Source organism: Engystomops pustulosus, chromosome 5 (genome assembly GCF_040894005.1).
Source record: "Engystomops pustulosus chromosome 5, aEngPut4.maternal, whole genome shotgun sequence".
In the NCBI taxonomy this organism is placed as follows: domain Eukaryota; kingdom Metazoa; phylum Chordata; class Amphibia; order Anura; family Leptodactylidae; genus Engystomops; species Engystomops pustulosus.
This window is the reverse complement of record NC_092415.1, coordinates 57660837-57673777: the sequence shown is the minus strand read 5'-3', so window position 1 is coordinate 57673777 and position 12941 is coordinate 57660837. Positions and strand designations below refer to the sequence as shown.

The window sequence follows — 12941 nt, the reverse complement described above, 5'->3', positions numbered from 1 at the left end:
ACGATGTCACATGTCCGGCAGATCACATACATGGAGTCATCTGCTACCGTAGTATTCCGTCACATCAGCTAATATTCTGCAATCATATTGCTTAGTATAAAATTGTAAGGGAATTTATATTAACCCCTAACTCCACAGACTGTTTCTATGTGGGAAAAGTTTTGCAATGCAATGGGAAGTTGTAAAAAATATATGGTGAAACTGATTATTAAAATAAAACACACTTTCTTACAGGTTTTCTTTTTATGTTTTCAGTATGTGATCCAATTTACTCATCCCCTTTATTATTTGTGCCCCGGGGCGTAACATGAGGGTCGCAACCAGGCCCTAGAGGCTTAGAGGGACATTACTAATAAGGTTTAAATATTTTTACAGCGTTTTAATACCTTTAAAAAAAATGTTTATCTTTTCAGAAAAATTACAGTGTCTGTATCGCCATATTTCGACACCCCTGACAATGTACAGTGCAGCGCAAGGTCTCATTCTTCGTAGGAGAAACTGACATTTTAATTGATCCATTTTGGGGACTGCTCCATAGGAGCCTCTAAATCAGTGGTGGCGAACCTATGGCACTGGTGCCAGAGATGGCACTCGGAGGCCTCTCTGTGGGCACGCGGGCTGTCTCCCAGACACAGAGTTTGCCTGACATGGCACCTTCCTGCAGTCTCAGGCAGTCCAAGTAGTGCCCTGCTATTTTAAAGTGACCCATCCTGTGCTGATTGGTCCTGTCCGAAGAGAGAAAAGGTGAGGACAGGGTCGGATTGGAGGTCAAAGATTCTGGTAGCAATAAGTTTGTTACTGCCTAAATTGCCATGTTGGCACTTTGGGAAAAGCAAGTGTTTTTTGAGTCTCAGTTTAGGCACTCAATCTCTAAAAGGTTTGCCATCACTGCTCTAAATGAATCCCAGCTGTCATAGAAATGGACCACTGCTTCCAGACTGTTGGGAATGGATCTACGATGACAGCACCTTTTATATGGAACTGGACCTTACTGTTCAGCCTGTTAGTCCACCTCAGAAACAAAGCATGGAGCCAAAAGAAATTAGCTTGATCCCCTTTGTAGTGGACAGGAAGAGGAACCGCAGACTGTGCTCCCATTCATTTCAGAACTGAACCAACTGGTGTTAATACAAGTAACATCCACCCCTACCGATTGGTTATGATGGTCTATAAAAATTAGAAAGATATATGGTCATAGAACGTGAAATAGAAATACATACTATAGTATACTATAGGTTGCTCGGTAAGGTTACAGAGAAATACTCCATGTCGAAGAAGTAGAAGATGTCAGTGCCCAGAAAAATGACTCTTTATAGGTGATGTCCACTGGCAGCAATTAATATTAATATTAATACAGACTTCCAATATACCTTCTATGTCAATTCTTCATGGTTTTCTAGATCTCTTCTTACTGCCATTCTATATGAAGCTTCAGGGGCGTAACTACAGTGGTAGCAGCCATAGAATAGGGAGACCGCAGTGCCCGAATAGCCCGTCATCTGACCTGACACAATAAATGGAGAATGTGCACAATTATATACAAATTATGTTGCACATTGTACAGCATAGTATGTATATAACATATATGTGATGTATATGTGCTCTATCTGTGATGTGTATGTGCATATGGTCTATAGTGTCTGGATATCCTGTATATAGTGTGTATAAATGTGTGATTGTTACATGTGTGAGTATACATATATGTATATGTCTTAGGGGTGAAGGGAGCTATGCCACTCGGAAGCTTCCTTTTTTACCTCCTGTGGATAAATACCGGTCCCTCGTCATGTTATGTCACTTACTGTAGGTCCAGGAACAAATGAGTGCTTTATGTTAGGCTACCTGCACACGACAAATAATTTAGAACAACGCTTTTTCAGCAGCTATGACAAGCCCTCATTTACTGCTACAATCCCATGCACTAGTCGATTCTACCGCTCAGTGCATTATCTGATTACTCGAGACGCAAAAGCTAGAGCAGGTATTTTTGTTGAAACTGTTTATGTCCCGTGTAGAGATGAGCAGACCACTAATTTCAGTTTGGGTGTGGCAGCCAGCAGCCGAACACCCAATCCAGCAAAATGATGCCCATTTCTACTAGCCATGAAGAAAGGCATGTGTAATTACCAGTGTACTGTGCAAGCTGGGGCTACTGTGACCTAGGCAGTAGCCATAGTGTCTCACTAGCATATTTTTAACCCCTTCCCACCACAGCCCTTATTAGTTTTTTCGTTATTTTTCCCCACCACCTTCAAAAATCTATAACTTTTTTATGTTTCCATGTACAGAGCTGTGTGACGGCTTATTTTCTGTGTAACAAATTGCACTTCAAAATGGTTGTATTTAATATTCCTTTCCATGTACTGGGAAGCAGGAAAAAATCCAAATGCAGTGAAATTGGTAAAAAAAACGCATTTGCACAGATTTCTTGTGGGTTGGATTTTACGGATTTGAGTGTACACCCCAAATTACATGTCTACTTTATTCCTTGGGTCGATACGATTACGGGGATACCAAATTTTGATAGGTTTTATAATGTTTTCATACATTTACAAAAATGAAAACCTCCTCTACAAAAAAAAAAAAAATTGCCATATTCTGGTGTACAGAGCTGTGGGTGGTGTCATGTTTTACTAATTTTGATGACATTTCAATGCTACCATTTTTAGGACTGTACAACCTTTTGATCAATTTTTATCGAATTTTTTAAATATTTCTTAAAGGGTTAAAACGAGACAGCCTCGGGTCTTCGGAAGACGTCACGCGGAGCAGCGATTCTCACCAAGAGTTTTTACAGCTGCTGGTAATGCAGCTAAGACTTACCAGCTATGGAGAGAGCCCGTGAGCCCTCTCCATGAACCCGCACCCGGCGTGTAACGTACTATTACGTCACATGTTGGTAAGGGGTTAAAAACCTTAGGGTGTGTCCCACGGTGCTTTCTTGGTGCATTTTTAAACGCACTGAAAATGCATGTGCTTACCATGCCTTTGGCTGCTTTTAATCTGTTTTTCTTCATTCGTGGAAGTGTAAGCAGCTGTGAAAATATTAATACAGGATTCAAACCATCCATATGCATGGTAAAAATGCACCAAAAAATGGATCAACAACTAACCAAGAACACACTGTGTGACAGCAACCTGAAAGGGGTTATCCAAGACCTAAAACAAAATAACATGTGGCCAGGATGTGGCTACTTTAAAAACGAAATATCTACAGTATTTATGTCTGTAGTCCCTCCCGTTGTTCCGCAGTGCCATCTCTCCTGGCCATACCCCTGTTTGTTTACAGAGGCACGGAAGCTGGAATGAGTACAGCCTCCGGCTGGCCGAGATAGGAGGCCACCCCCACCCGTCGCCATTCCCAACACTGTATGACAGAAGCTTGCGTGACCCTGTAAACAAATGGAGAGACAGAGCCAAGGGACAACAGAATGGACCACAGAGGTAAGTAAATGTTTATGTTTTTTAAGCACCCCCATCCAGGCCACATATCATTTTTTTCAGGTCTTGGACAACCCCTTTAATTTTTCAAACTGCGGCAATTTCAAATGTTCCTAGAAATTAATCAGTTTCTGGAGGCACACATGGACAAGAAAGCGTGCTTAGCTCAAAAAAGCTATTTAATGGTGGAACATTTAAATAATTACCAAAAAAAATTAAAAGATCCCAGCTACACTATAAAAACATCAGCCCTGACAATTAGTTCACTGCAGTGAACGAATGTGCTGAATATCATCTTTCATCAATTTGTGGAAATTACGGCATGCCCTATTGTCTGGATTCGGGATGTGTGGATCCACTGGACCACCGTGGGAGATGGTACTATCCGACAACTGAGACCAAGTCTAAGTGGCACCTGGTCTTCACCAGAGCCCGCCGCAAAGTGGGATGGACTTGCTGCGGCAGGGTACCACCAGGTGGTTCCACAGGTGCGACTAGCCCGCAGTGGCAGCTGAGGTCAAGGTACCTTAACGGCAGACAGACTCCTGGTCGGGTCCAGGCACAGGGTCAGGGAAGGCGGCAGAGATGCAGGGTCAAGTCCAATCCAGGGTCAGCAACCTATACAATGAGGGGGTGCAGTGTTCTGGCTACCTATTTGCGAGGGGTGGGGTGCAGAGTTGAGTGAGCCGATTCTGATTTTAAATTTAATGTCATTAGTCACAAAATGGAAATAGTTTGATTTTATGATTTAAAAAATTATGTGGGCTGTCTAAATTAGGCAGTGTTATCACCAAGATGGCCACCACTGGAAACTACAATTCCCATGATCTCCACGGCTCCTCTTCTATCTTCAGTAGCAGCGTCGGCAGCCAGCTCCTTGTGACCCTGTAAACAAATGGAGAGACAGAGCCAAGGGACAACAGAATGGACCACAGAGGTAAGTAAATGTTTATGTTTTTTAAGCACCCCCATCCAGGCCACATATCATTTTTTTCAGGTCTTGGACAACCCCTTTAATTTTTCAAACTGCGGCAATTTCAAATGTTCCTAGAAATTAATCAGTTTCTGGAGGCACACATGGACAAGAAAGCGTGCTTAGCTCAAAAAAGCTATTTAATGGTGGAACATTTAAATAATTACCAAAAAAAATTAAAAGATCCCAGCTACACTATAAAAACATCAGCCCTGACAATTAGTTCACTGCAGTGAACGAATGTGCTGAATATCATCTTTCATCAATTTGTGGAAATTACGGCATGCCCTATTGTCTGGATTCGGGATGTGTGGATCCACTGGACCACCGTGGGAGATGGTACTATCCGACAACTGAGACCAAGTCTAAGTGGCACCTGGTCTTCACCAGAGCCCGCCGCAAAGTGGGATGGACTTGCTGCGGCAGGGTACCACCAGGTGGTTCCACAGGTGCGACTAGCCCGCAGTGACAGCTGAGGTCAAGGTACCTTAACGGCAGACAGACTCCTGGTCGGGTCCAGGCACAGGGTCAGGGAAGGCGGCAGAGATGCAGGGTCAAGTCCAATCCAGGGTCAGCAACCTATACAATGAGGGGGTGCAGTGTTCTGGCTACCTATTTGCGAGGGGTGGGGTGCAGAGTTGAGTGAGCCGATTCTGATTTTAAATTTAATGTCATTAGTCACAAAATGGAAATAGTTTGATTTTATGATTTAAAAAATTATGTGGGCTGTCTAAATTAGGCAGTGTTATCACCAAGATGGCCACCACTGGAAACTACAATTCCCATGATCTCCACGGCTCCTCTTCTATCTTCAGTAGCAGCGTCGGCAGCCAGCTCCTTGTCATTTTTTTATGTGCTGGGGCAGTGTGCTAGCTACCTATATCATGTATGTGTGTGTGTGTGAGTTTACAGTGTTCTGGCTACCAACGATATTAAAGCTCCTGTCTGTGATCTGGGTGGGGGGCAGTGTGCTGACTACCTGTATACTGGGGGGGCAGCGTGCAGGTACCTGTATACTTGGTTGGGGGGGGGGGTGGCAGGGTGGTGACTACCTGTATATGCGGGCAGTGTGCTGGTACCTGTATACTTGGGGGTGGGGGGCAGTGTGTTGGCTACCTGTATACTGGGGGATGCAGTGTGCTGGCTACCGGTATACTGTATGGGCAGTGTGCTGGCTACCTGTATACTGGGGGGGAATGCTGTGTACTGGCTACCTGTATACTGGGGGGCAGTGTGCTCGCTACCTGTATACTGGGGGGAAGTGTGCTGGCTACCTGTATACTGGGGGGGGGGGGCAGTGTGCTGCTACCTATATACTAAGGGGGTGTATCTTGCTGACTACCTATATACTGAGGGGGTGCTGGCTACCTATATGCAAGGGATGGGGTGCAGAGTTAAGTGAGCCGTCTCCGGTTGGGTCTTAGTGCCGGCTTTTTCATGGACATTCCATCACTCTTTGTGACATCAGCTTGCAGCAGTGAGAATATATGTATATATATATATAATGTCCTGCAAAAGCTGACACCATATAAAGGTTCATATGTCGGAATATGAAAAAAGTTATTAGCATCAAAATAGGGCAAAATAAAGAAAAACATTTTTTGTACAAAAGGTTTCAATTTATAAAAAAATCTATAATAACATAAGAAAACCTATATAATGGGCATCCCCCTAATTGTACTAATCCAAGAAATAAAGCAATTTGCAATGCACAATGAAAGCTGAAAAAAACTGTGTCCACCCAAAAATGGTGCATATACATCTTTTATCTAGGATTTCATTGCAACTGGAGTTACTTGCCTGTAACCTGCATGGGATATAAAATGCTATCACTAGAAAGTAGAGTTTGTTACACAGAAGACAAACTCTCCTATAGCTCTAAACAGAAAAATAAAAATAAAAAAGTTAAGAGTTAAGGACGAGGGAGGAGGGTGAAAACTAGAAACACCAGAAATGAAAACGGCTTGGTCCTGAAGGGGTTACTCATACATTTTTTGATTAGAATTTGAAAGACAAAACACATGAATGTACATTATACACTGAATGCATGTATTCATAGCAGTCACTCTGTGCCCGATAACTGCCCCTGCCCCGCTTACTGGAGGCAGCGCTATCCCGGTAACATTGGCTGAGCGGCCGTATGGGAGGAGGCGGATGTGCATAATACGAACCATGTGTATGGGGAGGAGCTCCGCTCTGCTCCCAGTCTGCAGCCCCGGCAGGCGGCCACCGGGATTATATGGACGGTAAGTACGCGCTGTACGTAGCTGGCAGCAGGTGGCTCTCCTGCCACATGGTCTCACATGACCGCACAGGCTCCAGGATAGCCCCTGCGCTGTGCCAGGCATGTGATGACTATGTCAGATCCTGACACTGTGTCTATATACTTACCTATGTTATATCTTGTGTCTATATACTTGTATAACATTTGTCATCTGTATCTATGTAATATTTATATAATATCTGATACGTGTTTATCTGTGGCAGGAACTGTCCATAGCAATCAACAAGATCACTTTTTTTTTTCCATTTGTTAAGGGGGTTGACCACAATTTGCATAGTTTACCAGGATAAGTACAATCCCCTACTAGGATTATCCATATTGTACTTGCATTGGTAAACTTTCCTCTTCTTTCTGAATGAGCTGTGGGTCACTTCTGGTGACTTCCCATCTACAAGGATGCCCCAGTGTCCCTGGCACATACCTACAACCTGTGACACTGAAATGATGTTAAAGGAGCCGGTGCGCTTGTAGTGATGAGTGATGGTTAGTGATGCAAGTGCCCCAGGACATTGGTGACCAAAAGTGGCTTACAGCGGTTCACGAGACCCATGGGTCATTCAGACAAATGGGGAACTTTTAACCAGATAAGTACAATATGGGTGACCCTATTAGGGGATTGCACTTGCAGTGGTTAACAATGGGAGTTGTGGACAGCCCCTTTTAAACTGGACAACTGCTCCCTGAACGTATTGTTTAGCATAATTTAGTTGGTGTGTATATTCATTTAGCATTTCCATGTAGCTTAGCCTTGTTGGGTTACTGTGACACTAGATGTTGTATAAACTGTCGGCAAAAATAGGCTCTTCTTCTCATTCTCACTTTGTGATCAGTTACTTTTCCCTGAAATGCTACAGCGTTCACATGCATGTACTGGTTGCCTTTACATTAACAACATACTGGTACTTTATACTGTGTAAACACAATTTAATTGCCTTTCTAACGCAATAACGAACACAACGTGTGAATGCACACTTGCAGTAAAAAATACACCAGCTGTTTATCTTTAAAAAAAATATCATGTTTCTGAATGGCATTGCCTTTAATTTATCTCCTGCACATGGGCACGTGTTTGTTCTCCATCATTTGTCCCTTATCTCTGTACCTGTTTTCCATGTTAATAACCAAGCCATTTCTCAATGCCTTCTACAAACTATAATTTTTTTTTATTTTGTACACACTTGGGATTCATAAAGCTTTTTGATTGCATCTAATATAATTTTTTGTGAATTGGGGATAATTTTTCCTTTAGTATAAAGTATTTTGTCATACAGAATAAATACTATTCTAATTTTCTATGTGTAGGTATGGATGGGGGAATTACAAAGCATGTGAGTTAATTTTTTTTTTCATTGTCCTAGTAGCAGTAGGACACTAGCTCCTGCAATCTTTTTCTGATCTGGCATCATGCACATAGTAACTTTTATACATATATAAAATCCATGGGATTTGAGTCACCATTCTTAAAGACTTTTCTATTGATGATCTATATTCTGGTTATGGAGGCAGGGGGCTACAGTCAGCTATCCTGGCTGAAGAGAATTCCTAAGGGAGGGGTGTGAAGAAAGTGTGACTTCTCTTCACATAGCCAGCATCCTCTCACCACCTCCTTCCTGAGTGTGGCTAATAGTATAGCAGAGCCAAGTCACACAAAGCCACTGTCTCTCTCCTTCTCCTCACCCCACTCTCAGGAATTGTCTTCAGCCCGGTTAGCTATGAGGAGGAGGTTAGCAGTTTCAATGAGGAAACTTTATTGTTCCAGTTATGGTGGTGGGGGGGGTGTTGTGTTGGGAAGCTGCAGTCAATACAGTCATGTTATAGAAGAATAGTGGCTCTAATTCCATGGATGGTGGCATCCATGGAACATGTATAAAGACTTCTTAGAGGTATAGTTTGTGGGTTGGGAGGTCACTAGTGACAGGTTCTCTTTAAACAGCTGCCAAAAAAAAAACTAAGGTCAGGTTTATAAATTGCAATTTGAATTGAATTTTGAAACAATTCAAGTGTAGAGGGGGAAATTATTCCTGAATTATTTTACCAACAAAACACGTGTTACACATTCCTGAACACAAACATGTAGGTCTAAATGCACCCGCGTCTGGAGAAGCTCCTCCCACTGCACTTGCTTTTCAATACACAACTCAAGTGCAACATGTTAATGCAGCCAACGTGTGTGAAGCCTTTTCAGAAAAATTCATAGGGTTGTTTCTACAACATGTGCTTTGATTCCTGAAAGACTCAGGGCGCGTTCACGCGTTCTTTGGAAATGCACATGCGATCGACCCGAGCCCCGCCCCCTGTGCACTAGCATTGCGTTATGAACGCGACTCTAGCGGAACGTGTGAACGCGCCCCCATCTAGATGAATAGAACAAAAATTTCTGCATCAAAGCTGCAACATATTAATATATTGTAATGAAGTAACTGCTGTATCTCAATATACTTCCAGTTCTTATTAGAAGTTTTTTTTATTTTTTATGTTGGATTTATATAAAAAAAAAGACATATTTCATCACATACCAATTGAGGGCTAATGGACACTGGCTCATTGGAACCCTGCTGAGGATAAAATTTGTAGCCAAAATACCATTTCTGGAGCCCTTAAAAAAATTAGTTTTGGGGTGTATTTTTGTGCAATAGATGAGATTAAGTCTGCCAAAGCTTTAAACTATTTTGGCATCCTGATAAAGGGTTTGTCCATATTTAGAAAATTTTATAGAAATGGTAGCAGAGGGTACAAAAATAATGAAGAGCTCGTACTCTCCCTCCTGCTGCACCAATCCTCCATCGGACTCAGTTTGTATACAGCCCTGTGGTGACATGATGCTGGCAGTGCATGTGCCTGCCACTGCAGTCCTTATGTATAAAGACAGAATTAAAACCACTTAAAGGGGTGTTCCCATTTCAGCAAATTAATGTTGTTATTTGTATTATAAAAAGCTATACAACTTTCCAATATACTTTCTGTATCAATTCCTCATGGTTTTCTAGATCTCTGCTTGCCGTCCTTCTATAGAAAGCTTATGCGTCTAATTCCAGTGGACTGTTAACTAAATGAAAACTGTTTAGTCATAAGAGAAGCAATATAACCTGGATGATACGAGACAAAACTGTCAGCTAACACGCAACGGTGCATAAGGCACCTCCAAAGGGGAACAAATAGGAGGAAAATTGAAAAAGTGAAAGAGGGAAAAAGACTTCAGAACGTCAACATGAAGGATGTGTGAAACAAGCTGTATATTATGCCATTGTAAAATGTATACCTCGAATGTTGATGATATTTGTCATATGTACCTGCCTATATTTCCCAATAAAAAAGGTTATAAAAAAAAAAAATTCCAGTGGACTGAAATCTGACCATAGTCACACAGGATCACAAGTCATTATATTGCAGAGAGTAATCAGATGTGGGTGTTATAACGAGCAGTGCACCTGTGTGACTGCGGTCAGATTACTGTCCACTGGAAATAAATGCATAACCTTTCTATAGAATGAAAGCAAGCAGAGATCTAGAAAACCATGAGGAATTGATACAAAGTATATTGGAAAGTTGTATAACTTTTTATAATACAAACAATAACATTAATTTTCTGAAATGGGAATACCCCTTTATAATACACATTGGGGAAGATGTAAACATTTGCTTGGGTTTCTTTATGGGTAAATCTCTCCAGACCGTATTACAGGGCTGACTGATTTATCGTTTGGGGGCGATTCACATAAATGATCCAATTGTAAAGCCAAAATAAAAAAAAGGAATATACCCACATAAAATAACCTCAGTCATATGCCCTCCACGTGCCATGTACTATTCTTGTTTCAGCAGAAGTCTTGTCAGATGTTGTAGGACATAAATCAGGCACTTCCTGGTTTCACTTTCCATCATTTCCTAACACGCACAGACAATGGGAGCGGAGTTTGTGGTAACCCTATAGGTTGGGGTGGGAAAACCCTTTAAAAGTATTGCATGCCTTGTACAAGACCTCCATAATATTACATTAAGGCCCCTTTCACATGAACGTTTCAAAACGGCTGTGTGCTACCCATACTGTACAGTTTTCATACAGGGCAATACAGCCATCCATTCACATGGCTGTATTGTCCACCGTACCATGAGCAAGCCATTAAAAAACAAAACGTATAGAGCGTGTCCTCTTTTCTTCAGACATTTGTGCAGCGTGTGCTGCTGTACATACTTGTAGTATCCAGGGTTTTGAGGTTGGGCAAGCTAGTAAAATCATATACCAATCCAACATATTTTATATGGATGCATATGTGGACATGGAGTTAAAAACGTCATGTATATACGGCACTGAAATACATGACTGAAAAAAGCATAAGTTGGTGTGAAAGGGGCCTAAAGGAAAGCTACCACTGTGATGCTGCTGGGTAGGTCCAAGCAGGATGAATACAGCCCTATGTTGAATATGATTTGCACCACTACTTTCAGTAAAAATAAACTTTTTTTATATTTAAATGAAGTGCAAATGCTTCAAGGGTCAAATGCTTCCTGAAATCTAGTGCAGGCAGCACATACTGTTGAAGCGAGATTTAGGGGGGAAGGGGGGGGGGGGAGCGCCAAGAGAGCAGGGAGGTAAGAAAGAAGTGCCAAAAGGGAGCATGTGATAGTCGGAGCCCCAGGACCTCTGCTGAAGCCCACAGAGCACTTACACTTCATTAAAATATCAAAGTAAATTTTTAACAAAAGTACTGGACCAAACACTGTCAGGCTATATACCGCGGGGGGCAGGGGCTGGCAGGCTATATACTGGGGGGGGGGGGGGATTCTGTGACTAATGCATTACCCACCCTCTGTCAATAGGTTTTCCCACTTTTCTGTGTTAAAATTGGGGACCTTGGCTTATACTCGGGTCGGCTTTTACTCTAGTATATACACTCACCGGCCACTTTATTAGGTACACCATGCTAGTAACGGGTTGGACCCCCTTTTGCCTTCAGAACTGCCTCAATTCTTTGTGGCATAGATTCAACAAGGTGCTGGAAGCATTCCTCAGAGATTTTGGCCCATATTGACATGATGGCATCAGACAGTTGCCGCAGATTTGTCGGCTGCACATCCATGATGCGAATCTCCCGTTCCACCACATCCCAAAGATGCTCTATTGGATTGAGATCTGGTGACTGTGGAGGCCATTTGAGTACAGTGAACTCATTGTCATGTTCAAGAAACCAGTCTGAGATGATTCCAGCTTTATGACATGGCTCATTATCCTGCTGAAAGTAGCCATCAGATGTTGGGTACATTGTGGTCATAAAGGGATGGACATGGTCAGCAACAATACTCAGGTAGGCTGTGGCATTGCAACGATGCTCAATTGGTACCAAGGGGCCCAAATAGTGCCAAGAAAATATTCCCCACACCATGACACCACCATCACCAACAGCCTGAACCGTTGATATCGAGACTCATCAGACCAGGCAGCATTTTTCCAATCTTCTACTGTCCAATTTCGATGAGCTTGTGCAAATTGTAGCCTCAGTTTCCTGTTCTTAGCTGAAAGGAGTAGCACCCGGTGTGGTCTTTTGCTGCTGTAGCCCATCTGCCTCAAAGTCCGTCGTACTGTGCGTTCAGAGACGCTCTTCTGCCTACCTTGTTTGTAACTGGTGGCGATTTGAGTCACTGTTGCCTTTCTATCAGCTCGAACCAGTCTGCCCATTCTCCTCTGACCTCTGGCATCAACAAGGCATTTCCGCCCACAAAACTGCTGCTCACTGGATGTTTTTTCTTTTTCGGACCATTCTCTGTAAACCCTAGAGATGGTTGTGCGTGAAAATCCCAGTAGATCAGCAGTTTCTGAAATACTCAGACCAGCCCTTCTGGCACCAACAACCATGCCACGTTCAAAGGCACTCAAATCACCTTTCTTCCCCATACTGATGCTCGGTTTGAACTGCAGGAGATTGTCTTGACCATGTCTACATGCCTAAGTTGCTGCCATGTGATTGGCTGATTAGAAATTAAGTGTTAACGAGCACTTGGACAGGTGTACCTAATAAAGTGGCCGGTGAGTGTATGGTGACTGGTTTCCTTTTTAAAGTTGTTTTCTATTTTACTCTTGAAATATTGAAATATATTTAGTATTATATTAGCATTGATACATTTTTCTGTATTCTCTACACCTTTTCATTATAACGTTGCCACCTTCTTTTGGATGCTGAAAAGTGTAAAAGAAACAAACTGTGAGTTAGATCAGGGCTGGGAGGGAGCAGGGCTGCTGGTCATAAT

General features: G+C 42.5%; 1 protein-coding gene across 1 annotated transcript in view; it reads left to right on the top strand.

Annotated features, from left to right (window-relative positions):
- The first annotated feature begins 6528 nt into the window (after window positions 1-6528).
- OSBPL1A (oxysterol binding protein like 1A) overlaps window positions 6529-12941 on the top strand; it is a 94688-nt gene continuing 88275 nt past the window's right edge. The window contains exon 1 of the mRNA XM_072152055.1: window positions 6529-6660. Within this exon, the coding sequence (XP_072008156.1) occupies window positions 6654-6660 (7 nt within the window). The 5' untranslated portion in view covers window positions 6529-6653. The remainder of the gene's footprint in view (window positions 6661-12941) is intronic.